Source organism: Paramisgurnus dabryanus, chromosome 16 (genome assembly GCF_030506205.2).
Source record: "Paramisgurnus dabryanus chromosome 16, PD_genome_1.1, whole genome shotgun sequence".
Lineage (NCBI taxonomy): Eukaryota > Metazoa > Chordata > Actinopteri > Cypriniformes > Cobitidae > Paramisgurnus > Paramisgurnus dabryanus.
Genome location: NC_133352.1, coordinates 19,031,050 through 19,058,268, shown reverse-complemented (window position 1 = coordinate 19,058,268; position 27,219 = coordinate 19,031,050). Strand labels below are relative to the sequence as shown.

General features: G+C 35.7%; 3 protein-coding genes across 4 annotated transcripts; all 3 read right to left on the bottom strand.

Annotated features, from left to right (window-relative positions):
- Positions 1–139: 139 nt before the first annotated feature.
- atl3 (atlastin 3) lies at positions 140–14,948 on the bottom strand. The gene is made up of 14 exons (XM_065271798.2): positions 14,834–14,948; positions 13,489–13,716; positions 11,271–11,405; positions 9,580–9,684; positions 9,335–9,385; positions 6,939–6,995; positions 5,913–6,005; positions 5,681–5,819; positions 5,147–5,274; positions 5,005–5,061; positions 4,853–4,924; positions 2,906–3,097; positions 1,960–2,199; positions 140–1,881 (listed from the first exon to the last, which is right to left on the bottom strand). Exons 2-14 carry the CDS (start codon positions 13,690–13,692, stop codon positions 1,813–1,815), a joined length of 1,542 nt encoding a protein of 513 aa, XP_065127870.1. The 5' UTR covers positions 13,693–13,716; positions 14,834–14,948; the 3' UTR covers positions 140–1,812.
- Positions 14,949–17,329: 2,381 nt separating this feature from the next.
- On the bottom strand, positions 17,330–20,804 carry LOC135755205 (uncharacterized). The gene is made up of 5 exons (XM_065271795.1): positions 20,669–20,804; positions 19,470–20,091; positions 19,257–19,378; positions 19,094–19,149; positions 17,330–18,488 (listed from the first exon to the last, which is right to left on the bottom strand). Exons 2-5 carry the CDS (start codon positions 20,043–20,045, stop codon positions 18,196–18,198), a joined length of 1,047 nt encoding a protein of 348 aa, XP_065127867.1. The 5' UTR covers positions 20,046–20,091; positions 20,669–20,804; the 3' UTR covers positions 17,330–18,195.
- Positions 20,805–21,162: 358 nt separating this feature from the next.
- On the bottom strand, positions 21,163–26,382 carry yif1a (Yip1 interacting factor homolog A (S. cerevisiae)). 2 transcript variants are annotated; one of them, XM_065271797.2, is made up of 9 exons: positions 26,274–26,382; positions 25,930–25,971; positions 25,334–25,572; positions 24,915–25,019; positions 24,581–24,659; positions 24,348–24,405; positions 22,344–22,499; positions 22,162–22,255; positions 21,163–21,791 (listed from the first exon to the last, which is right to left on the bottom strand). In XM_065271797.2, the coding sequence occupies exons 2-9, from the start codon at positions 25,958–25,960 to the stop codon at positions 21,633–21,635; spliced, it is 921 nt and encodes a 306-aa protein (XP_065127869.1). In that variant the 5' UTR covers positions 25,961–25,971; positions 26,274–26,382; the 3' UTR covers positions 21,163–21,632. The 2 variants fall into 2 exon arrangements, with proteins under 2 accessions (XP_065127869.1, XP_065127868.1); XM_065271796.2 differs by having other exon boundaries at positions 25,930–25,968; positions 26,274–26,348.
- Between the last annotated feature and the right edge of the window lie 837 nt (positions 26,383–27,219).

The window sequence follows — 27,219 nt, the reverse complement described above, 5'->3', positions numbered from 1 at the left end:
CGCGACTCCGATCGCCATATAAGGAAACAAGGACATTTCAATTCAAAAGGAGAAATTCGTACAGCACGCGCTAGAGGGAGTGTTTCCCAGCAGCGAGGAATGACACAACAAAAGAGGAAAAAAACTCCCGCTGACCAAATGGTATACAATACAGTCTTTATTTTCAACCTAAAGGCATTTAACTTCATTCAGTATATATATATGTAGGTTTTTGTGATAGAAGTCCACACGTGGCCATTACGGCATACGGCCTTCAAAGACACAAACAAACATCATATAAATGCTGACATCTAGTGTGCAAACATTGACATTTTAAAACATGACAAACTGTTTATTTATCTGTAGCCACCAATACCCAACAGTTGTATGCTTAAAGCTTTTGTTTTCTGAATATATCAAGTGTATATAACAATAAAATGACATAGAAAGGTAACAGGTTTTCCTTGTAGGTCAGTTTTGGCAAAGTCCATTGAATTGAGAATGTGAACAGACCACAGTACACATTCAAAGCCTCAAACTGAGACTCCGGTGTTGTGGAATGCAACAAAAAACAAAGACGCATTACAAACATGCCTTTGTGGCTAAAATATGCATATTTTCATGGTAAATTCTTTCTTTAAAGACTGGGTGTAGACGGTCAGCTACTCAACATACACATTGGAAAAATATCATGGTTACAAAAAGTACCATGGTACTACAATTTTTTTTACATGGCACAGAACTACTGCGATCTTTTAGATGTAGATGTTCTTTTAGAAAAGTACTTAGGTGTATCACATAAATATCCTGGTATTAAACATCATATGCCGCTAATGTAACCAAAGTACCACCACAGAGCTTTTTGAAAGGGAAGTTCACCACTATATTACACATTTTGAGTAATATTAAATAATAACAAATAAAATGGAATGTTACTGTGATCATTTAAATACCACTACTACCGAAGCTGACTGCAATAAAGTCCCGCAGGACTATTGTAAATACAAAAAAATCAGGTGTTTACCAAAATGAAAGGAAATATCAAACAATGGACAAACATTTCAGGATAAGACGACAGACTACAATGGGTTTTCCTCAAGACACTATTAAACCGTTTGCTTTGGCTTTTCTATCAATACGTTCAAGAATTTCTTACTTCATGAATGTTTCAGTATAGTTTTAAACACCCAACAACACACAGAAGAGGTGTACAGCACCAGTTCAGGACTAAATGATTTTTTGCATTGAATAGTATGTATGAAATCAAAGTGCAAAGACTTTATAAATTATTTACAAGATTTATCAAAGATATCATAGGATGATATCGATGGAATGCATAGAAGGCCACAGTTTGGTATAATAAAGGTTTTTCATGGGTCACATAAGACATAGTGTAGTTACATTTTTAATACTAAACATCTTACCAAGCACAAGCTTTTATGAAGTAACAGTATATGTACAAATGTATCCCAGGCTAAGGAATACAAACAGAAACATGTCTATAGAGTGCAAACCAGTGACCCTGACCTGCTAAGGATGTTTGTAACGTCTTTGGCAGTACTGGAATGAACTGTAAACGTATCACTGCATCTTTGTGGAAAGCCCTTGTGCTTAAATCCATATCTGTCCCTGAAAAACTATCTGCTGGTTTGTGAATTTTGGTCGTATTTCTATTGATATTTAAAAATCTGGTTCTAAACATGTTGTCAAAATAGGTCATCATGCATTAAAAGTAGATATGTAAGCGCTTTGGTTGGAGTTGTGCATTATTTTTATCTTATTGGTCACGTCTGTGCAGTTTACATCTCTGGCGTTTTTGGTTTGCCTGAGAAGCTAACTTGTTTTCTTGTGTTGCACAGCCACTTGACCCTGGCCTCTCGTCTTGTTCAATATATCTGTGGCCTGTAAACAGTAATGAAAGTATTTGTAAATAAATGCATTTTTCATCTTCAATGTCACATAGAGATTTATGCATTTTACCTGTTCCAGCAAGATCCCAGCAGCCTGGTCTATAGCTGTGCCTACTGCTCTGTATTGGCCAGAGTAACGAATAAAGGCCCAGGTCACCATAGCAATCATGGCCAGACCAATTACACAGTCACATGCAAAGGAAATCATTCCCAGACCGATGAAGAGCAAGAGTGTTGACAGCATATACAGAAGGCAAATCAAGACAAAAAGCACCGCAGGTGTCCGGAATGCACTGAAGATATTCTTGGACTGAAAAGAAATCAAGAATTATTGAAAAATTAATTAATTACTTAACATTTTTTAGTGATTAAACATCTTATTCCACATCTCTATGGCTACGTCACTAACATGTAACCAATCATATCAACAGAGTTGAATAAGTGGATCAGTAGTTCGAGCCATAGATATTATGAATACTGCATAGACGCACTGCGGCTTCAGCTATACTTCTGTGATGCTGACACATGCTGTTTACACATGCAGTGTGAATGCTCTAACCTGTCAACATCAGCACAATAAAATAGTGCTGCAAATGCGCAGTTCACGTATGCATTGTGTGAAACTGGATTGGAAGTTATGTGTCTGAAATGTAGACCTATTTATATATACCTATAGATGGTCTCATCCTACACACACACGCCCGTTGTCACAGTTATGCACCTGAACCGAATCCAGTCTGAATTTATTTATCGACCTGGCTAGTGGCTAAACTGATCTCTGAAACAAATACCTTGTCGTATAAATTCTGAGGTGGTGTGAAAGTGTAGAGGCGGGGACTAGTCTGCGTATACTAAATGAGGCAAGTGTGTAGTTACATTCGACCTGTTTAGCATGAAGAAATTACTGTCACAGGAAAATTTGTTACATATGCTATTAATTATGATGCTTAAAGATGAGTTTAAACTGATAAAATGATTCAGTACTGGGGACGTTTTAGTTTTAAAATTATGCTTACCTCATTGTGCTTACTGAAAGACACCCAAAGCTCTGCCAGCTCTGCTTCAAGCTGTTCTTGATAACGTTTACAGAAATCTCGTCCACCCATCTTCTTAGTGCCAGTAAAGTGACGCAGGGCTTCTTGCAGGAAGAAACTGTGCTTTTCCTCCAGTGAGTCAGGGGACACATAAGGTAGATCACCACCACAGACCTAAGGGAATTTAGTTTGAAAATGTTAATAATGACTTTAAAATAAACATTTCAGAATAACATGCATTATGTAAACACAAGTAAAGAGAATACACACCGTAAACATAAGCTTTGCAGCCACACAGTAGGTATTCACACAGGTAACCTCAAGTTTTGGTTACATCTTATTTTAAGGTGCCTCTGTTACAGTGGCTATGCACAAAATGTTATCAATCTGACTGAATTAAATACTATTGAAGGTTACGACAATACAGTTTACATGCACCCTAAACATTGTAATCTGGTTAAAATGTTTTTTACATGTACATTCTATATAATCTGAAGTGAACGTCTGAGCAAGCACATAGCCAGGGTTGCCAGATTAGCGTATCAAAACCATCCCCATGGACATTCAAAACTAGCCCAAAAGCATGACTATTCACAAACCCAGTACCAAAAACTAATAAACAAAATCCTTTCATCTTTAACTCGCAGGAAAAAACAACCCACTGAGACAATTTCAACAGTCGCCCAAATCTGAACTTGAAAAAAAGCAGAGGACTTGGCAATGCCACCTAGCACAAAGCATCTCTCATCGAGTTCACGCTTTATTTTTGGATAAATGTTGGATAAAAGAGTTGGGAGAAAGTTGTTTTAATAAATTTTATTTATATAATATAGGCAATGAAAACATAATTTTTAAAAGGCACAACGCTATTTTATAGCTTTATGTTTCCTAATGTTATGAAAGTACACATGAACACCGTAGAATGTACAGCGTGTGACCCCATTACCTTAATAATGCATTGCCATTGCCTTGGTATTGCATGTGTCTGTGATGAGGATTATTTGAGACGTAAATAAGAGATAAATAGAAGACGTGAACTTAAGCACAAATATTCTGAACATGTGCACAGTGTATTTTTGCATCTAAAATACTACGATTCACGCATTTACATGCATACTTTTCTCCTGTTGATTGGATCACAGATCGGACTACCCCACCCCTTTCAATACGATCGAAATTTGCATCTGATCGACCTCAATCGTATCGATTAAGGTGTTTACATGAAGGCTTATCAATACGATTGAGCCATCAATACGATTACAAACGGATTATTTGGTTGCATGTAAACATACCTAGTGTAATTTCATACTTAAGCACCAAGTAATATAAATTAAAAGCATGTACTTATTGTAGGGGTTGGTTTAACTGCATGTAATTATGCATAATTTACTGCTATTACTACAGTAATTACATGTGCAACAAAGACACTGTAAAACAAACTGTAAAGCAAGCTTTTATGGATCAGTGTAAATTGAAAATTAAAGACAGCCATTTAAAACCATTTTTTCAAAAATGATTAATCAGACTAAAGCCTGATTTAAACGTCTGCACCGTACCTACGCTGTACCCTCTATGCCGTAGGCTAAGCATCAGTTTATTTATACTTCTACGTCATTGTCCGCATGTTAATTGGTGTAAACCACAGTATCAAGGCAAAAGCCAAAGAAACAGAAGCTTGTTGTGTACGTTGTTGGAGAAGCATCAGCGGTGAGGACAGCTTTTGTTTAAAGCCTAAGTTGTTTAATATGGCTCCTTAACAGCGCTTGCGGTCCGTGTGGAATTTACACATTAATACAATTTTGGGGAGATGCATGTTAGGGTATGCCTACACTTGATGTAGAAGTACAAATTGAGGTTCAGAGTAACCTGTTTTTTATACTCTCTGTATGTGTAATTAATGTTCAACACAATTCTGAACACCATACCAACCTTCTCCATGTTCTTGTAGTACTGGTCCTTAGCTGATGCAACAGCCGCAAGGTTATTGGCCTCTGCTGTAGCCTGAAAAAAGTTTCATTTAATATTGTGAGAGAATTTTACAAAAAACTCAAATGTTAAATAAACCGTATAATAAGGTTTACCTCTAGCATAGATTTTGGGTGTGGAAGGTCCTCTCCCTGATATATCTTGATATATGCCTGACAGATTAGAAAAACAACATATAAAAAAATGCTGTTGCTAACAAACATGAGAGCAACGTTGAAAGACCAGGTGTGTGCTCACCTTAAAAAACTCCAGCAGGCCTCTGCAGGTCACCTGATTTCCATTGATCTCCTTCACAGCCAGTTCATTAGGCTCCAGCAGATGTGTAATGAGAGCTCGCAACTCATCCTTAAACTCTGGAGCCACATCTAAAAGTAAAAAATAAAGAGACATACATTCAGAAAGCTAAATACAAGTAACAACAACAAATCAAATGCACTGATAATGGAGATAAGGGCATGAAGTAGAGAACACGTGTCAGGATATGAATTGTTGAGAGGTGTATGTTTTGGTGTGTATGTACTGTAATTGAAGTAATTCTGTCTACTCACAACATGTTACAAAAAATACTTCTTCAAAAGCCCCTATAGATCACTAAAAAAATGCTGACGTGACAAATCACAAAAATTTAAATGTGCACCTATTGGTGCAAAATGTTTTGAGATTCAAATCAATGTGCTTTACTGTGCCCAACCTCTGCTGTCACACCCAACTTTAGGCAGAACGGAGAATAGTGTAGGGCATGAATATTAAAACATAAATGCTGTCGTATACCACACAGTTGTCCTTTGAAAGCAGGGCTTGTTGCCACCTTTAGGCCAGGGTGTGGTAGGAGAAAACAGGATATTGAGGTGAAACAAGAATGAATGTGCTCTCTCACTGTCTGGAGCTCCTCATGTTGAGACGGTTTCACCTGAACATCACCACACAAACACACAAGAGTAAATTTACTATACACAATTAACAGAAACACCACAAGAAACTAAAGTCATGCCAAATCACAAACTTGCAGACGCTTGTCCAGGAAATTACTTCCTCCTTTGAACCCGTATTTGTATTCGTATGGGAAACTCCAATCTCTGACCAGGAACATAAGTGACTGTGGGCACAGAAATTATTGAAGTAACATGAAATTAATCTCCTTACTTATTTCTTAGACACAATTTGTTTCTGGTTGGGTAATAATAAATGTTAAAATGTTATAATAACAAAATGGTATTAACATACTTTACTGTGCCATGTAAATCCTTTTATATATTAATGGCAATCTTTAGATACTATTAACCATGCTATTAAATCTTATACCACAGCTCTTTTATAGTATCACAACTGAACTTTTAGAGCCTGAAGATATTAAATAATTTGCACAATTGCCAAGTTAAAACCGCAAAGTTTAAAATACAAATAAGGGCACGTGTCACTACAGATACAAACAGATTTCAAATTGTTTGAGCGATGTCATTAGTGCCTTTCACACATTCAGTCTTCACTGGTAAATTGCAGTTAATAGATCATGTGTGGACAGAATTTTTCTGGTAAGTCAGTGTTACCCAATTTACCAGTAAGAGAGGTCGTAAGATTACCAGTAATTTGCTGGTAAGCGTTATGCGTGAACTGAGAATAAGGATTACAGGCATTAGAATGGATGACATCAGTACACGCTGACAGCTTTGGGCCAATCATAACGTTTTGATTCAGATGACGCGTTTACCCCAGCACAGTTTAACGACGTTTCTGACCACACCAACAAACACCACAATATGTACCGTGGATATGAAGTCATAACCTGCAATTATTAACAAATACAACACTAACTTCACCGCGTGGCAGTTTAGAGGTAACTTCCGCTTTCTCACAGAGTTTACCGGTATTTTGGTACTGATGTGTGAATGATATGATTTTTGGTAAAAAGACAGAATTTCACTGTATGTGTGAACAGCACATTTTTGTATTTACTTGTATAGTCACTCTGGTAATTTACCGAAATTTCTATGTAAAGAAAGGCTATAAATCTACAAGGTTTGTTTCCTACCTGAAAAGGCTTGAGAAAGATTTCATCCATTGCAAGTCGGCCATACTCTGTAAACAGCTACAGACAAAAAACAAAATGAAAAAGCACAACATGGTCATACAAAGTTATAGAATGATTAAAAGCACAATATAGATGTTTATACAACAGTTCTTTCTGGTTCTCGAATCTGATTGGCTAAGAGCTCTTCCCAGGCCTGTTGTTTGGGAACTACTTTCTCCGGCAGAATGACAGGTAACACTTTTGGCTGTTTTGAATCTCATAATAACTCAACAGATGGAATAGCCGTTTCTTAATATTACCGTTTCTTGGTATAGACCTATATCACACTCCTACTCGAGTGATATTGCTTAAATAATATAGGTACAGGGTTGGTACTTTAAAATTAAGAAGACTGTTAAACCATTTTATTACACAGCTCATTGAAATGTTTAATTCTGATTGGCCAGTCGTGACATTTGCAGGTTTGTTATTCCCAGATAACAACTGCTCAAAACTATTAACACACGGTCATGTTACAAATTATTTTGACAGTAGCAGTTTAAAATGACACAAATATGTTATTAAAAGACATATTTAATATCACATTGTATTTACAAACGATTTACCCAATTGCGTGTTTGTGACATCTGAATCTTAAAACCAAAAATAAATGGGTTTTCCTTGCAGAAGGTCTGCATTTTTATATTTAAGAAAGGTGTTGCTTTAAAAATATTTTGCCGCATTAAAGGATTAGTCAATTTTCTTAAAAAAAAAGAGATAAGTTGTGGTTTAAAAGGGCATTTTTTATTTATCTTGTCAAAAATGACAATCGTTTAGATAGATAAGACCCTTATGCCTCGTTTGAGATTGTTTAGAGTACTTTGAAACTCCGTTGAAAAAAACTGTTAAGCGTTGAGTTAAGTGTTGTGGTCCATTTAAGTCCATTAAAATGAGAAAAATCCTGGAATGTCTTCCTCAAAAAAACATAATTTCTTCTCCACTGAACAAAGAAAGACATCAACATTTTGGATGACATGGTGGTGAGTAAATTATCTGGATTTGTTTAAAAAAAAATTACTTATCCTTTAAGTGACATTTTTAAATTTCTCTGTAGAGATTAAATAAAAGAAAATAATTTGACCTAATTAAGCTTTATTCATAAATGTTGCATAAATAAAACTGGTTTAAGTTAACAACCAATGCTAGTCAGCAATAATCTTTATATAAATGAATACAATTATTAAACACTTTTGCAATCACCTAATGCTTATATCAAAGCGAAAGTGATGTGATTGTCAAGTATGGTAACCCATACTCTAAATGTGACCTCTCCAGTGAGCAGTGTTGTGTGTAACTAGTTACTAAGTAATTAATTACTGTCATTTAAATACTTTTTTCTTAAAAGGGTAAAGTAAGGGATTACTCTTATTTTTTCAGTTATTTAATTTTAATTACTTTAAATGTAATTGAACTAAATAATGTCTGTGGACTCAATTAATAGATCAATTATATATAATTCAATAGTGGATTAAACATCAAAATTTGAAGTCTAAGGTTAATGCATGTTTTTCAATACTTTGGTGAATAATGATAACACTCTAGTGTAGTTTCCAAATCTCACTATAAAACTGGTTGGTTATTAGCATTAATATTACTGAGATATTGGCTGTTTATTAGTAATTTTCAAACATTGTCGGTTTGCTTTAAAACATTTAATGAAACTGAAATTTAAAATCAAAATGTAATTTCATTATTTTTTGCAAAGATAAATGTCCAAATATGTTTGCAGTTACATATTAACAGGGTCATAGTCATGTATATTTACTAAAACAAGTGTACTACTTGTTTTGTTGTGTTACATTTTACCCACATGTGTGTTACTTCCGTCCCAGCTGACAGGGTCAAAAGTAACAATTCACTGGTTATGTTCAAAGTGAAATTATACTGAAGTCATCTTACATTGTTCAAAACTCCACCTGGTATTGACAGACCACACTGCTCTCCCTCAATTAAATTATTTTTGGAGAAAGTAATTTGTACAGTAATCTAATTACAGGATTGAAGATGTAATTAGTAACTAGTAATTAATTACTTTTTTGAGTAACACTGCCAGTGAGTAGTAAACAAACACATAAGGTGCCTTGCTCAAGAGCACCCTAGTTACTTCCTGCTGTGAGAATCAAACCGTAACCTGAAGCTCACCAACTCTGCCACCATTAGGGTAATTCACATATACAAATATTGTGGCTTTAAAAAGACTTCCCACTATCCACATTACTAAATGGCAATGCCTTTCAGTAGTAAAAGCAAGTTTCTAGGTCAAGGAAATTCTGTGGGAAAGTATTTCTGTAGTGCTAAAATGCACAAAGGAAAGTCAACCTACAAAGTGTTTCATCGATTGTTGTGATTAAACAAACCTGAAGTTGTTGTAGATCATCTTCCTGAATATTCTGTGATAGGTTATAAATCTAAAAAAAAAAAAAAAAAGAAAACAGAATGCATTATGTTATGAGAGGATGGGTGAAGGAAACTGTGGTGCACTATTTCTATGGTATCCCTGCATCAATAATAAAAAATACATTAAAACAAACTTAAAAATGAAATAAGTAAACGTATTATGTTATTTTCAGATGATCTGGTAAACAAATGGAAAAATAAATACCTGGACAGAACTGGTCATGGTGCTGAGGGCAAAAATAGTGGCACAATCTTTTACAGTCGACTGAGAATCAAATGCTCCTTGTGTGTCCATTAAAACCACTGCAACCTACAAAAAGAAAAAAATGCTTTATTTCAAAATTACCACAAACATGATTCAAGTATCAGAGTGTCTTAATGGTTTCTTTATGCACGTTATGCAACGAGACAAAATTACCCACGACAAAACCTTGGCAGGAAATGATGTCATCCCATCACATTGTGGTTACCATAAATCTGACATAAGGTCTTGCACAAGTGCATATTGCTTACTAGACACAAACCTCAGATTAACAATTCAGTTCATACTACAACTGTCATTTTTAGAGAACCAATGAATACTTTTTATTCAGTTCTTCATTTACATTTACACATGAGGAGCTCAGATCCAAAAGCCGTTAAACGCCATCTCTGTCAAAACTGAGATAATGATTTTAACCGAATGCTCTCAGCAGGTATTATAAATTAACAAAATACTTTTGCTTCAAATCTGCTTCATCCCGGCCTAAGGCCATTCAGAAATACAGAATTTACTAAGAGTGATGAAAATGCTCATTTACAAGAAAACATGTTAGCACTAAGAGGCTGTTTACACTTGGCATTAACATGCGTTTTCATCGATCGGATCACAAGTGGACGACCTTAATGCCAGGTGTAAACGGTGTTCAAAACGTTTTGAACGCGTCCACTTTCAACCACATTCAGAGGTAGTCGAAACCCCTTTCGATCGGATTGCTTTTGTAGTGTAAACGCACGTGGTTGAATGTGTCTCCGCCCATTTATCTAATCTGAGGTACTAAACACAAGTTTTACGTCTTTGCTGACTTCTGGCGTGAACACACAGTGAACAGCGCTATTTTTAGCCTTTCATTGATAAAACTAAAGCGGATGATCTCCGTCGTTTCGCTTTGAAAGCGTGTGAAAGTTTTGCGATCCTATTTCATCAATTGCGCTGAAAATTCAGAGAAAGCTCTAACATACACACGTACAAAACTCTGTGCAGCATGTTTACTTGCTAAACAAGCAGCGGACTCCGACATAATATTAATTTGCATCCATATAAACTCATAATTACTCATGCTCACGTTTGAATGACAGCAGAGAGACTTGCCCATCGTCTCGACAGACCGCCCCCTCACAGTATTCAGGACAGAAGTGGTCGAAAGTGGACAAAAGAGACGGATTTAAATACCAGGTGTAAACGTAATGTGTCTCTCTCGTCCACTTGTGATCCGATCGATGAAAACTCATCTTAATACCAAGTGTAAACAGCCCCTAAGAGGGTTTTGCATCTGATCATACTTTAATGGCTAGAAAGTGCAGTTAATTCTAAGTGTCTAAATACTTAACACTCCCATAACACACGCTGTTTCTGCTTATCTCATGTTAATCTTGAGTAATTATAGAGTAGATGACTATGATTCACAACAGATTAAACAACACGAACGCAAAACTCTGCTGCAACCCTGCCCCGTAAGAAAACTTTCTGAAACTTGTACGAACCCTGGCGAAATGCATTCGGCACAGAAATACTCTCACACATCCAACTGCTTTTTTTGGCACTTTGCCTATGTTTAGCATAAGGAATATCCCCCTCACCTTTAAGGCCATTATATCTGGAAAATAAGTGATTTTTTGGTATCGAGTGGTTCTTACCTCACTTCCATCTTTTTTCTCCACAACAAAGACTTCACTCCATAGCTGGATGCCAGTGGTTTCTGGCTCTGAGCCTCCTCTCCATGAGAATCCTGTCAGGGGCTCATTCTCCTGTCCAAGCCAGTCCTCACCAGGCTGATGGGGACAAAATTACAAAAGTTAAGGCAAGTATACATGTTAATTATATCAGAGGGGAGATGTTTTTCAAATATTTTAATTTATGAAAATAAATTATGCAGTGTTTTAAGCTATTTCATGTAACTATTGTAATAAAATACGTATAGAAATGTAGCCAGTCCTACTTGCACCAGCCCTGAGTGAAATTCAAACCACTCTGGTCTGGCATGAGTTAGACGCTCAAACAAAGAGGCTAAAGGCCATAAGCTCTAACTTCTGTTGGTAGAGTACATCTTGTGAGGTTTAATTTTACTGCACTGCTCTTACTAACTACTTAGTCTCAAATAAAAAAAACGTAATAAAACAATTTCGGAACCTGAACTGTAAATGCCAAAAGGCATTCCTTTATTATGCTCTGCCCAAACACTAGTTTATAATCAAAATATTTGATACACAAAATGCAATGCACAACTCTCAATGTACTCTCAATATAACAATAAATAGGCTATATATGCTTACTCAGACAAGACGTCAGACAGAAAATAGTCTGTTAGTTTGATGACATACGTTTGACCTCTTTTTTGCTTTCCTGTGTTATGCTGGGAGTTCCTCTTGATTCTAATAATGTTTCTGCTGGCTCATTCTCAATAGTAATATTTCTTGGATTTGCATTGTGACAGCCCAGTTAAATACAATGCTATGCTGCTTTGAATCCTTTTCATTTATTATTTTGCTGTTTTCGCACTAAAAAAGACTATTGTGCTTGTCGACATTTGAAAAATCCAAGCATGGATTAATAAAGGATCATGACATAACCTAAACTTGCTGTCAGAAACACTGACAGTAATACTCTATTACTGATTTTACTATTGTTTGCACTATTAGGTGGCAGCGGTTTTTAAATTAGCTTTATTTTAGGCCATTTATATGGCCGTTATATGATCATTAATGGGTCGGGTATAAATTTTGTCAACACTGGGGATAAAAAATATTCCATAGGGCTCCCCAAATCGCTAGCCCGACCTCCCGGGGCTATTGTGCTTTTGCAGTCGGGCTACCAAAATGCATCCCCGCCATGCCCGTCGGGATATCTTGACTTATAGGGAGGGAAAATATATTTAAATGCTTATGCATTCTCTCACAGATTTGGATGGGTAATAGGATTGTATGAAATTCAGGCATCGGGTATTTAAATTGGGGTAAAGTGCACTCTCGAGTTTTACTTTCGCATGAAGCCCCAGTACAGGAAGCAATCCATACTGATTTGTCATGAATTTGTTGTGCAAAATCCTCCAACTTCTTCCTGTCAATCATTTCTATCCTCACATAAAAAAAATCTCTCGAAGCAAGCTTCAAAGTTATATAAATTGTACAGACAGTGAAGAGAATTACAAAAAATGCTACAGTATATGTGACTTCTGGATCGCTCTTAAAGCGACAGTAGCCCCTTTTTTCTGATCGAACTGGATGATCCCAACTGTGAGTTTTGTGACCCATTGAACCACTATTAAATGGTGAGTATATCTGGTGTGGAGATGAGCAGGAACAGTTGGTTTGCATGAAAATCCAGTTTTCAAAACAACAACAAGAATAGCAGATTAAGCATTGTGGTTAGAGGCCCTATTGGCTTTGTATTGGCAAAATTTTGCTAAATGAGGAACCCTGTGCTATGCCCACAAAGTCAAGTGGCATTTTCTTATCTGTGACTTCAGTTAATATTTCAGATTCTGATTCCGAAGTTTATAGATATTTCACTTCAGTTAGAAGCAAATATTTGTACGGATGATTGTAATTTTATGTGTTATTTGTGTTTTGATAGATGTTTTGTCTCAATATTCTACATTAAAAGTAATGACTTTTTTATTCAGGCTACTTGCGTTCATTTCGGGCTACCAAAAACTAAAGAGTGACTGTCCGAAGGGCTACCAGGGTTTTGAAATTTTATGAGCCCTGTAGAGGAAGGGATATAAAGACCAGAGGGGGGATAATAACGTCCTGCCATCTCCCCTCCAGCAAATTGCACTCTGCAAGTAGGTGTATAGTGTAAGAATACAGCAATAACAGAGAAAAAATATATTTATAACCACATAATCATTCTAACCTTCTTATACATGTATCGGAGCATGAAATCCAAGAGAAAACTTTTGCCTTTTCGGAAGGCACCGGCAACAGACACCACCACCACATTCTTATCTCTGACTTCAGGTGCCAAGAGAATTCGACTGAGTGCCTTCGTATCTAGGTCAAAGGAATGGTCCTCTTTGTTGACTGTCACGATTTGGACTGGCCCAGGTTCAGTCCCCATTTTATGTGTTAAACTGTAGGCTAGCTGTGGATGGCAATAACAATGGCTGCGTTTAGTCAGCAGCAAAAAACAGGTCACACATTCAAGTTCAAGGAAATTAAAAAATTTCTGCGAGGCATTATTGAGACACTACTGGCCCTGTTGGTCAGCAGGGCCGGGGTTTGTTTGCAAATTGCGTTGTGGCAAACCGGCTAAAAGGTTCTAGCTTGAATGTCGTTCATTGTTTCAATGAATCTGACTGTTTTCATCTGCGAGAAAATGACTACAACCAACACACTCTTAAACATTATCTTAAAAAATCGTGACCTTGTCTGTGAAATCCAGGGTAAAGATTAGAAGCATCCATGTTGGAATTTTATCACATTGATTTTAACCTTTGACATGATCTTATGACTTTTGCTGGGTTTTCACAGACAGTGTTTGAGGAAAGTTGCTGTGGATGCAACAAATGAGATCTGTACAGCTGAACAGTTTTTGCACAAGCATGTGTACAGGTGAAACAATAAACGATGAGTAAAAAAGCAAAGGTGGAACCTATTAAAATAGATGCGGAAGAGAAGACCTGTTGAAAAATGTCAGGAATCCTTTCACAGTCGTCTCAATTAATATATGTATGCATCATTTTACATTCATAAGTTGTTTTACATTACTTGTAAGAAATGCTTCTGTAAAAAAATGACACGTGATCATATGAACGTACCACAAACTGTCTGTGTGATCTACAGTGGCTTCACAACATTCATTAGCAAGTTTCTTTAGCGTGTTACTAAGACCAACTCCCCAACTATTTTTTGGTAAACAAAGAATAATGATTATGAATGCAATGTAAATCTAAACCACTTATGCGGGCAGAATGGCTGACTTCCAAATCGCTTATGTAACTTTTTTCAAACGTGAAGCATAAGTTGTTTATTTGTTAGAAGCTTAAAAGATGCATGGATATGACTTGTATATCAACATCAAACATTCTGCTAATATTAAACTAGCTAACGTTAGTTTACGTTACTGTCGCCTCGCCCAAACATTAATGTTTTCAATCAAACCGTTCAGAAACACAACGATACAGCAAACAATCGTCCGTGTTTTCAAATACGTCACATTTTGCAGATTTATTTTTAAAATATGCAATTAAAACAAATACCTTATCCGTCTGTTTTCACTACTGACTCGCCACGGCTTCTGTTTCAGATGATGTGTGGTTTTTAGTTTCAATAAACACAACTTCGTGCGATTAAGAACTTCCCACCGAAATGAATGCTGGGAAATGTAGTCTTTTGCGTAAAGAATTCTCACGCTGTTAAACTGTCAGAAGGCAACAAAAGAACTACAATATCCAAGAGAAACCCACAACTCACTTTTACAAACGGGGCTTGTTAAACGTGTTCACAGTCCTGTCAGAATGCAAGATTACAGATTTGTCATGAATGCGGAACACGTTAATCAGTCTGTTGCGAAACTGCTTCGCGCACATTTTTACTTATAAATTGAAAGTAGCCTATCGATATGTCAGTTCATGTTTACATAAAAAATTAACTTACAGACAGTAATTTTTTCAGCAGTATAGTTTTAGTCGTATATTCTACTGTAGGGAGTGTCTGCTTTACCACAGTGAGTCATAGTGCTGGAAAGAAGACCAAGAGCAAGCCATTAACTCTCATAATGGAACAGCAGCGTTTCTAAACCTATGTTCTAAACCAGGGATTCATGGCCCACTGGGGGCCCACAGACTTTCAAAGGGACTTCAAGATTATGAAAAATAAATGTAGTCAAAAAACAACAAAAACAAGATTTTTATATAAAATATACATTTTTTAATTAAGTCAGGATTTTTATTGGTTAGAATATTGTTGTGGAATATTGTCCAGTGGTTTAAAGTAACAGACATTTTGTTATAGCAGCACATCTTGCAGATCATAATACAATCTTTGTTTAGTGATCCTGTATGTTAAAAGAATAATAATTGTGTATTTGCCTGTTGGTTGTTGTTAATTTTGATCAAAATAATTTATTAGTTATGGTAAAGGCAATGCAGTTACATTGATGCATTGAAATGCCCTTTTTACCACCACTTTTCTTACAAGACCTTTTCTCCCAATAATGGAGGAGACCACTGACCACCAAAGTCAACATTATTTAAAGCTTAAGATCCCCAGTGTTTTGCACATAATACTTTTTTGTTTCTTATCCACGTAAACTGGAATAGTCCAGCTAAATGACTATGGGGCGGTTTCCCGGACAGGGATTATCTTAAACCAGTGGCCGGTTGCATAAACATAGCCGTGACATTAAGACTGCGTCTTAAGAATGATTCTGACTAACTAGCAATTAGTTACGGCTAATCAGTCTCATTATTTGGATTTAAATTAGACCAATCTACCTTTCTATGTAACATACTTAAAACAGTTATGATCAGTCTTAAAGAAAAAAATTCAAGACTAACTTTTAAGACTAGTCTTAAAGTTTTATGCAACCGGCCACAGGACTAGGCCTTAGTTTAATTAGAAAATATAACTAGTTTTAACAAACATGCCTTACTTAAAGCTAGTGCTGGGCAAAGATTAATTGCATACAAAATAAAAGTATCTTTTTGCATAATATATGTGTGTGTACTGTGTGTAATTATTATGTATATTTAACCAGACACACATACACATATTCATTTCAGAAATTTTTATTTATATATATTTATTTTATTTAATTTAAATATCATATAGAATATATAAAAATATAAATAAATATATATACACATGTAAATGTTTCTTTGATACATACACGAATGTGTGTGCGTGGGTGTGTGTATATACATAATAATTACACACAGCACACACACACATATATTATGCAAAAAAATCACTTTTATTTTGTATGCGATTAATCTATGCCCAGCAGTACTAAAAACATTACTGGCATGCACTTTGAGGCAAAACAAAGGGCATCAATGTATTTTATATGTCAGTGCAAGTTGTTTTCAGTTTGGACAGCTCTTACATTTATTTTAGTCTAGGACTAGTCTAGGAAAACGCCCCTAAATGTCACATGGTATCAAGTATATACAGTCTTGGTAATCTTGATATATTAAGCTTTTATAAACCAACAAATTAGGTACAAGGCAAGCTTTCAGATGTATTTTTGATAGGCATTTATTTCTTGAAATGGTTTTAAAAGGGTTTAAAATTGCTAAAGACTAGCCTTAAGCCTTGTCTGTGGAACCGGTGAGTGTTTTAAAACCAACAGTATAATGGTCCATTTACAAATCTATAGACAATTATTGAGTTGGTATTGTTAATGTACATTTAAAAAATGCACATAAAAACTGCCATAATACCATGTATTTGATAGCTTCACTGTTTTTATATCATTTCATTTTTTTGTTTCCATACAGTTAATGTTTCTGCAGTTTAAGCTAAAATGTATTTTCTGCTAAAAAATTCATTTTATCATTTAAAATATTAAATAAAGAAAACATTTAAAAATTCAGTACTTTATTGCTAAATTAATTTTGGTTAAAAGACATAGAGTCACAGTGAAATTTACTGTCAATCTGTTTAACAATAATAAAAAATAAAAATACAATAATAAAGTAAAATATAACATGCAGTATGCTATGAAGAAAACTAAGTACTGTTTAGCATGACAATGCACAACAAGAAATAAGACTTAGCTATTATTTTTTCCATATACCCAAATTACAGCTGGCAGTGTATCTCAATAATACTTGGAAATGTTGAATATTGTACTGTAAAAAATTATCTTAAAAAACCACATCAGAACATCACCCCTTTAATTTAAATACAGAATACAGTAAAGCTTTAAAGGGGACATTTCACAAGACTTTTTTAAGTCTTTGGTGTCCCCAGAGTACGTATGGGAAGTTTTAGCTCAAAATGCAAATTAGTTGATCTCTGCACCAAATGGCAGTGCCGTGGTTGGATAGTGCAGATAAAGGAGTGGTATTATTATAAGATGATCCCCTTCTGACATCACAGGGGGAGCCAAATTTCAATGACCTTATTTTCACATGCTTGATGAGAATGGTTTACCAAAACTAAGTTTTTTTATCACATTTTCTAGGTTATAGCACTTAAACAAGGAAAGTCAGATTTTCATGGTATGTCCCCTTTAAAGACCTAGATCAAATTGGAAAACATAATAAACAATGGTATGGAAGTGCATTCATTTTTTCTTATCAGACATGACATAAAAAAAATATGTTTGTTCTTTCTGACAAATATTTTGTCATTTTGCAGATGGTTTTTTCCATTGTTAAAAATATACACAAAGAGCAAGAATAAGCCCACATGATTTCTCACAGTGCTGTCAATTTTTTTTAAATCACTACATTATTTAGGTTTGCTTGTGTTGCACCTTTGATGACAGTAAATAAAAATACAGGCAGTTATAAAGTGACAATAGCACATCAAGCCAAGGTTTTTTAAGAGCTTCCACAGTGGGCCCTTTCCCCATTAACCCTCCTTGCTTGAACATACCACACATATGTCAATGTCAGTGGTTGCCTCCTGCAAGATCAAGCAGTGACCCCGCAGCCTCCTGTGCCTCTGCATCAAGCTGCAGTATCTCAACCGTCTCCAGGTCCAACTCAGTTTCTCCTGGAAGAACCAAGTACTGATACTGCTGGTATTGATAATAGTGTAACTCAATGTAACCACTGTCTCCCAATGGATCTTTTTCTGAATCCTCTCCTGAAACTTCTGTGAGGTCTACAGACTCCATTGGGACCAACTCTTCATGATCTGGTGTCAAAGAGCAGGATGGGTTTGAAGAGAGAGATTCAAGATCTAAGGACAAGTTGGAAAAAAATGTATGTAATAGAATATAGAATCACGGTCTACAAGAAAGCCAAAAGGGAAAATATTCACACACACTTATTTTTTTCACCACAAATAAGGGTCTTTTGATTGTTATAGGATCTTTATGGAACCATTTAGCAACAAATGGTTCTTGAAGCACCTTCATTTTTAAAAGCACACTAGACTAACTATCCTTATGAACCATACTAAACTGTAATGATATTTTCTCTAATTTTCATAAACATTTGTTATAATCTAATTGGTAATAAACAGTGAAAGATCTAAGCAATAAAACCAAGTAAACCATACATTAATGACCATGCAGTAAAACAGCCAGGCATAAAGAGCCGGTCATCACATGACTATAGGTTGCTTGGGTAATGTCCGGCTGTTACCAAGACAACGGCTCACAAACATACCAGCATTCCAAAAAAGAGTAATGAAGCCTAGTAAAAGACCAGGCAAAACCCATGAGAAGGTTGTGCCACAATATATGTACTGTTATTAAACTCATAAGTGTTTTATAGGATATTTTTATTGTTCTTATTTAGTATACTTTCATTATAATTCAATCTAAAAGAAGTGTGGCTGACCTGATATTTCCAATGTGTCACTAATGCAGCTCTGCCCATTATTAGATGCCTCCAATCTGTTCAAAATGCAAGTAAGATACGCTCATACACTAAAATAAAGCAGTCATTTGTCCCTTTACATTAAATACAATAAATAGCACCATGCATATGTGTATTAACTCACAAAACAGAATTGTTTAACAAGTTGCTGTTGGTACGATGGCAGTAGTGTGTTTTTCTAAGAACCTCCAGAAGGGCCGGACGATACTGCGGACAGACACGCCACAGTGAGCCCTTTCCAACGGACTGTAATACAAAACATAAAAAATATCTCTTTAAATTAGGCTATAAAGTTTAATCAGAGTCAATGCTATACAAGAACAGGCGAATGGCGTACTTGACTCTTGTCACGATGTATTCGTTGGAAGCTCTTGCTCAAGGACAGATTGTGTCGAACAGAGTTCCTCCAACCACTTGAAGCTTCTCTGTAATAGGGGAAGTTGTTGACAATCCATTCATAAATATCTTTCACAGGGAGTCGTTTCTCTGGCGAGTCTTCAATTGCCATGAAGATGAGACTACTGAAAGAGTAAGGTGGCTTAGCGGGGCAGGGGGGCACCGACTGGGTGGAAAAGGTGTGCAATGGCTGCGGCAGATTGGTAACTCTGGGCATGGGCTGCAGGGGCAAAAGGTTCCCTCTTTGATGCAGCCAGCTAAGACAGGTCAGGTCATCCTGGTCAGATGCTGTGGTGGGATTAAGGCAGTGTGACCCTCCAGATACCTGAGGGGTTGATGAAGACTGGAGATAAGAGGGTGGGAAAGAATGGGTAGGGGTGGTTGGGGAGAGAGGGAGTGAAGCATGGAGGACAGCAGCAGGCTGTGTAAGAGAGAGGGACAGAGATAGACTTTCTGAATGATTTCTAGGGGAATGCAGAGGAGAATTAAGTGGCAGTGCTTGTGTGTTTTCCTCCATCTGTCTTTTAGTTGCGGGGTACAGGTCCACACATTCACCTGTTGAACTGTAGAAATACACAAGCAGATAGTTTAATATAGAGATGCAAGGATGTCTCATTAAATATACAGCTATATATTTATTCTTATTAATTTCTGTAAAGTCTGAAGGTTATAATAGTATAAATTGTACTGTGATTTTTACAATACAAAGCAGCTTGACAAAGAAAAGCATTTAAAAAACTATAAAGGTATTAAAACAAGTGAAGGTGAAAATGGAGAACCCTAGTTCCCACAGAAGTCACATTCCTTTCCAAATGTAACAAGAATACTGAGAGAACTTCTTAGTAAATGATTGAGCAGCTAACCAACCAAATCCTAATGTATCAAATCAGCCAGTACTAAACAAACAAGGGAATATGACAGAATTAATGCGCGATATGAAATATAAAAACTATGCATAACAAAAATACGCAAACATTTCACCACCTAACACAAACAGAGAAAGCAAAGCCACATGGTCCATACACCTGAGAAAATGGCGCAAGAATATTAAGTTACATTTAGAATAATTGCCCACGCATTCATTCTCGCGTGAACCTTTTATGTCAAGACAAAAGAAGTAAAGAAGAGCGAAAAACTTACCCAGACTGTAAAGTATGAATTTACAACAATTAACCTCCAACTCCGAGCTCGTAGAAATTGAAAGTTTCGCAAATAATGTTGAAATATGTAAAAAGAAACACTAGCACACTATCACGCTCCTGTCTGCGTTGTGTCCTCTCACACGTTTCCTTGGCAACCAGAAGGACGCTTTGCAGCCGGCTCGCCTTAAAGAGACACCCAGACACGGGCGGTGAGGCTAAACGCGTTTGGTTTAATCGTAATAAAATCTTAATATTTGCTATTCGCGTGAAGAAATCTTTATGTTCATATAACATGCCTTTTAGCATGTTTATAAAACTTAACTGCAAATTTTATGCACTCGTATACAACTGTTTTATATATTGTTATGTAGAAAACCTAGTAGGCAACATTATGTAACAGTAGGTAACAGTTCACAAAATATATTACAAAACATGTACATAAATATGATTAACAGCGTTATAAAATAATGAAACAGCACAGAAACAAATATAAAAATTTTAAATTATGGAATTTATTTGGCTATAAAGAAAACACTGTTGTTCATGCACAGAATACCAAAAACGAAGGACACTTGAGTTGACTGTGTTTCCCAATTACACATCAAACAAAAATCACAACACAGGCAGATAAATTAGCATTTCTCTCAAAAAGGAGTCACCAAAGGAGCATGGTGAAATCACAAGAGCTGTCGAGCAAGGCTTCTTCCCAATATCCTCAAAGTGAAGATGGCAAACTGGTGAAAGTATTTCCAACATTTAAATGTTTTAAACATTTGATTTGCAAACAACTGTGCAGAAAGAGACAATGTAAAAAGATATAGCTGTCCATGCCACACACAATTTCATGTTTAAGTCACTTTTTGTCTGCATCAGTGCTGAAATACTGAGGGCTGCAGCCATCCCAGTCCAGCATTGCTTCATCTTTGAAAGTTCATTTCCTTTGTGTACAAATACACTGTAGGTCACCTGACCAAGTGAGAGGTGAGCCAGTAAATGATGATTGGCTGAAAGACAGCAGAGGCCACAGTAATGTACATGCGAAAGCGGGGCTTCACACTTGCTCCTGCACCCATGGAGTTCGCTGAGACTGAAGAGAGGATCTTCATTTTTAAAGAACGCACCTAAGAGAAAAAAACATGAATTACTTTAAAAGGTCAATGCATAAAATATAAAATAATAAAAAAGTAAAAATAATTAATATTGCTTAAAGGTGTAGCGGAGGATTTTCTCAAATTTTAGAAAAGAACCGCCTTCTCCACTTTAAAAAAACAACACTCATGATTGACAACTAGGAGGACCAATAGTCTTGATGATCCACCTGGAAAAAGAAAGTCCTCCGCAATACCTTTAAATGTGTGTTTTGTAAACAATTACAAAATCAAGTTGTCTTTATTCATTCATTTAATACTTAAATTATAAGTTTATAATAAATTGAAAACATACATTTTTTTTAATAAAAAGTGAAAGTCGCAAACGTCTACCAATACTCACAATAAAAAACATCAGGGCACAGGAAGACCAACCAAAGCCAACATAGTAGCCGTCACTACCAAACAGCAATCCACACAACAGAGTGAAAATCATCCTAAACACAAACAGAAAACGTGCCGCATGAAAATACAGGACCTGATTACGAACACAGCTCTTACAGACACTATACAACTGAAACATACCCCACATATTTGTATCCACTGTAAGCAATAAGGTCAAATGTTGAGAGGTCTGTGTGAACTGTGAGCAAGTAAAGACTAAGCAACATAGCAAGAACCTCAATGATGATCCAAACCAGAGCTGTGCTTGCACACAAACCTAAAACTTCTGGACTGAACCTGTGAAGAGAAATAAAACACAAAAATTATTAGTGCTTTTCCATTGCATGGTTCGACATGGTACAGCTCGGCTCGCTTTACTTTGGCAGTCACATAATCGTAAAAACGGCACTAACAAACTGGGATGGGAAGATTCCTTGATTCCCTTGGAGCATCAGCATAAAAAGTTAATGATGCAGTGGATCGGTTTAAAAACTGTGCATCGGATACAAATTAGCATTTGCATCGCAATGCATCATTTCTAATATATTTTGCATTGGTAAAAAATTATTTATGTATAATTATTAAGCGCTATGCTTTTATTAAGTGACCAATATTTTAAAATTGCTTTCTCCTCTCTAAACTGTTGCCACAGTACGTCCTGTTGACTTATCAGAACGGAGTTTAATTTATAAAGCGTTTATTAGCGTTACATTTATTAGGAGTTGACTTGACTGATGGCGCTCTGACAAGTGAACAGACAAATGCGCTAAATAGAAAAAGTGAGTGGATTCAATATCATTACACTGTAAAAATCTTTGCTACCTTAATTTTTTTGTTTAATCAACTTTACAATCTGATTCATATCAACTTAATATTATTTATCTTGACTAGAGATAAGTTGTTATAACTACAGATGAGTTGTAATAAGTTGTAGCAACTCATCTCTTGTCAAGATAAATAATAGTAAGTTAAAATGACTTGTAAATCTGAGTTGATTCAACAAAAAAATGTAAGGCAGCATAGATTTTTTTTACAGTGTAGTCTCTTAAAAAGTAGTCTTATAATGGTTCGGATGCTTGTGTACAAATCCAATGTGAAATCAGACCACAGTGCATCTTAATGAGGTGAATCTCATCGTATCGGTAGCTGATTCATATGTTTCTTTAATGCATTGCATCATTATGAATGTTTTTCACTGCTAAAAAGGGAGTTTGGAACTCGTACAACAAAGCACAGATGACGACATCACTAGGTTGGCTGGAAGGCGCGTGAGGATAAGCTAATCTTGAATTAAGCAATGACACTGGTAGTGATGATTCTCTTTGACCAATCAGTGATCTGCAGTGTTTACAAGTCATTTGTGACCCTGAAGGCATATGAAAGGTGGGTTTATGAGGTTTCCGTCGATGTGTGGTTAGCAACACGTTATGAATAATAAATAAAGTTTTGATGAATTAACGGTTGGAAATGTACAAAAAATCTTCATGGTACAGGATCTTTACATAATATCTTAATTATTGGCATAGAATTTTTTTTTTTTGACACATAAAATGTATTTTTGGCTTTTGCTTCAAATATAGCAGTGCTACTTAAGACATTTTAGTATTGGTACAGATTCGATGTACTCAAAAAAATACCAGGTACTATAAACAGTGGACAAGACAACCCTCAAAAGTTAGCATACCGAGCCATACCATGCAGTGGAAAATCGGCATGTTGTATGATGTCATACATAACTTTAATAAATGACAACAACAACTTCTTAAAGGCGGGGTGCATGCTTTTTGGAAAACACTTTTGGGTTGGCCTGACTACCAAAACACACTTGTAGCCAAACAGCAGTAAGGAGCGTGTTTGGTCTACTAACCGACATCATTGCCTGAGTTTCCATATGTGTGGGGCGGGTCTATCAAAAGAAGGTACAGATTCTATTGGGGTAGGGTTGTGTTTGCTTAGGTGATTTTAAATGTCAACATTGGCTTTCATGGACCCTGCCTTCAAAGGTATCATTTTAAATAATCGAATGCCTACAGCAAGCATTTTTAAATCTTTCTATCTCACTTTTTTATATCTGTACAAATTCTGCATAATGACTAAGATCTTCAGCTTATATTAGTTACAACCTATGAAATTACAATCACATACCGTTTCTGAATTCCTAAAGCCATTCCAGCCAGTAAAATGTAGGTGATGAAAGCCATTGCTAGATGAAAACAAATTAACATATTGTTGTGGATATCAAAACTCATGTGCATCAACAAATCTATAGATTTTTTAATTCAACGAAATGTTAATCACAGATATTTTTTTGTTTTTGTTTTTATCTATCAGCAGAGATGGGGAATTTGTCAGATTGTTTAAGATTAAATGATACTTACTGGGTATGTAGAGATCTGGAGCATTGACATCATGACGTGGAGTGAGAGGAGTGTCTCTATGGTAACGTACTTCCCAGTCCTGTTGATTATCATAATTAGTATCATTTTTATTAGCATCAAGTACTTGCCAAGACAATTCCTCTCACTACTTTTTTAATAATGCAACTATCTGAACACTTGCATTACAGTAACCACACTGAACTGAACAATTATGTATTATATCACATCAATTTCAGATTTATTTTCATGCAAAGGGAAACACTGTACTTGCTAAAATTGGGAGAAAGCATTCAAACCCCATAGTTATATGTTTGATTCAAAAATGATTATATACCTGATGTGTGTATGGGAACATGAGAAGCAACAGTTTCTTCATAACATATTTGGTATCAACTGCAAAGAAATACTTCAACTTGTTCACCGACATGAATCGGCTAATCTGTAGAGAAGATTACAGGGAAGACAAAACCACTTACTGAACAGTTGAAAAAAAGAAACTTATGGCCTGGTTTCACAGATAAGGCTTAGCTAAACCCAGGACTATGCCTTAGTTAAATAAAGATGTTTAAGCATCTTATAAAACAAAAATATGTTACTGGTGTGTATCTGTCAGTGCAAGTTATTTTCTGTTGAGACAGCTCAAACATGTGATTTAGTCTAATACTAGCCTTAGGCCGTGTCTGTGAAACTGGGGGGAAATTTTGTACCTGTCTGCACTATTTATGTACCTCTTTAACAAGCATAGCATCATACCTCTTTGTTGACAATATCCTTGCCTTGGTTGGCAAGTGTTGAGCCATACATCATTGCAGCATTGGCCATCGGATCAGCAAAGACATTGCTCACTCCTGGATCCTGACCACCTGGTGCAGCAGCCATATTATAACCCGATTCATAGTAGTTTTGGTTGTTTATGGGTGGAGGTCCAGAACTGGTGTCATCAAAAAGAAGTGGACCCCCAGTAGGTGGAGATGCTCTGGTTCTGGGTTTTGCTGCAGATATTTAAAGAACTGGAGTTTAAAAGAGAAACTAGAACATAAAATGAAACCATTACTCATATAATATGTGTGGCTATTTATGTTACAAATACTAGGATAAGAATACTTTCTTTCGATTTAGGCTTGCTTTAGATAGTATGTGATGTGGCTACCTCCAGTAGTGTGAACAAGTAGCTAAACGTGGCAGAGCAAGTATTTTATACATGACGTCATCAAATGCTTAATATATCAGTTGCTCTTCTAACTTATCTGCCAAACGTCTTCATCTGTGCTTTTAAAGCACAACATGTTGTCCACGCATGTCAGATAACACAACAATATCATGTCGAGTTGTTTCAGACGTAACATTACCTCCCCGGTATCCATGTTGTTGAAAATCCATCTTCTTTCCTACTTTGATTACAATAAGATAATTTGATTAGCTTCACCACAGAATAAATTTGCAATTCAACATAGTAAGTCTCACCACTAAAATGTTGCTTCTGATGTCAGTAAGTTATCAGACTAATAATAAACTTGCTATGTGGCTACTCTAAAAGATGACTGACAAAACGCGTCAATTTATTCTTAAACGTAGTTCATGGGTCATTAAAAATACATTTACTTTACTAAAGATGCACGCGATCGGTAGTCATTTAAAATGCAATGTTAAAATATTGTTTTTTAAGTAAATTCGAGCGCTAGCTTGTACTCACAAGTACACCTTCTCCCTTAAGCCCTCCTTACTCGCTTTTCATTGGCTGATGGGAAATGTGCCTGCGTGGCAGAGAATCAGAACATCACATTTTCATTGGTTTAAAACAGCATTACGCGAACGGAAGCTCGACATTTTGATTGGCTGCAGAACGAGACAATCAAAAAGGTGACGCGTGTTTATTTACCGAGGCAACCTCTTTTAGTAAATACGAAAACAAGTGTTTTTTTTTTCACATGAATTCATTTAACTGGTGTATATTTCCTTGAAACAATACCGAAAATAGTCCCTTTAATAAATAATTATTCAAAACAGACAAATAACAAATAAATAAATAAATAATAATTCATAGAAGACAATTAGTATTTCAACAAGATACAATGTATTTGTTGTAACAGGCCTAACATTTGACAGGTTAAATATAAAATTTAGAAGTATTTATTATTAGATTATGCATTAGATTAGGACATAGGCCTACTTTATTATATTTTGCATGACAAAATATTTTTTTTTAGTCTTAACTACAGTAAATTGATCAAATTAAATACTGTAGTATAGTTTATATATTTGCTATAATAAGGTTCTAAACAATATATTGTCTAAGAATTTTACTAGTTCACTATATTAAATACTTTGTAAACTCATTTATAAACCATAACAACATTTTTTGTTTATAGCACCACTTTGAAATATGAATTTTATAATGAAACTTATTTCCATTATTATTAAAATATTCAGTTGTTGTTTTTCTTGTACTTATACTTAAACCACTTACATGTTTATGTGTCCTGCATGATTTTTATGATCCATAGCAAAGTTGTTTATAAATTAATAGTAAAACCTGAAAACATTATGGTTGTTTTGGAAAATGAAAAGCAAGAGGAAAGTTTTAATTCCCTTCTTTAAAGAAGGATTGACACTTTATTTTGCAGTGCAGTAAATTGGAT

What these genes read in the sequence shown, in the direction of transcription:
- LOC135755205 (XM_065271795.1), bottom strand. Translation starts at nt 20,045, where the DNA reads ATGGAGGAAAACACACAAGCACTGCCACTTAATTCTCCTCTGCATTCC. An exon ending in TACATCGTGACAAGAGTCAA is followed by an intron (nt 19,379 to 19,469) that starts GTACGCCATTCG and finishes TTTGTATTACAG; the next exon opens with TCCGTTGGAAAGGGCTCACT. An exon ending in TGACACATTGGAAATATCAG is followed by an intron (nt 18,489 to 19,093) that starts GTCAGCCACACT and finishes ACTTGTCCTTAG; the next exon opens with ATCTTGAATCTCTCTCTTCA.
- yif1a (XM_065271797.2), bottom strand. Translation starts at nt 25,960, where the DNA reads ATGGATTTTCAACAACATGGATACCGGGGAG. An exon ending in TGTTCCCATACACACATCAG is followed by an intron (nt 24,660 to 24,914) that starts GTATATAATCAT and finishes GATAATCAACAG; the next exon opens with GACTGGGAAGTACGTTACCA. An exon ending in TCCAGATCTCTACATACCCA is followed by an intron (nt 24,406 to 24,580) that starts GTAAGTATCATT and finishes GTTTTCATCTAG; the next exon opens with CAATGGCTTTCATCACCTAC.
- atl3 (XM_065271798.2), bottom strand. Translation starts at nt 13,692, where the DNA reads ATGGGGACTGAACCTGGGCCAGTCCAAATCGTGACAGTCAACAAAGAG. An exon ending in TCCTGGACAAGCGTCTGCAA is followed by an intron (nt 5,820 to 5,912) that starts GTTTGTGATTTG and finishes GGTGATGTTCAG; the next exon opens with GTGAAACCGTCTCAACATGA. An exon ending in CTTTCAGTAAGCACAATGAG is followed by an intron (nt 2,200 to 2,905) that starts GTAAGCATAATT and finishes ATTTCTTTTCAG; the next exon opens with TCCAAGAATATCTTCAGTGC.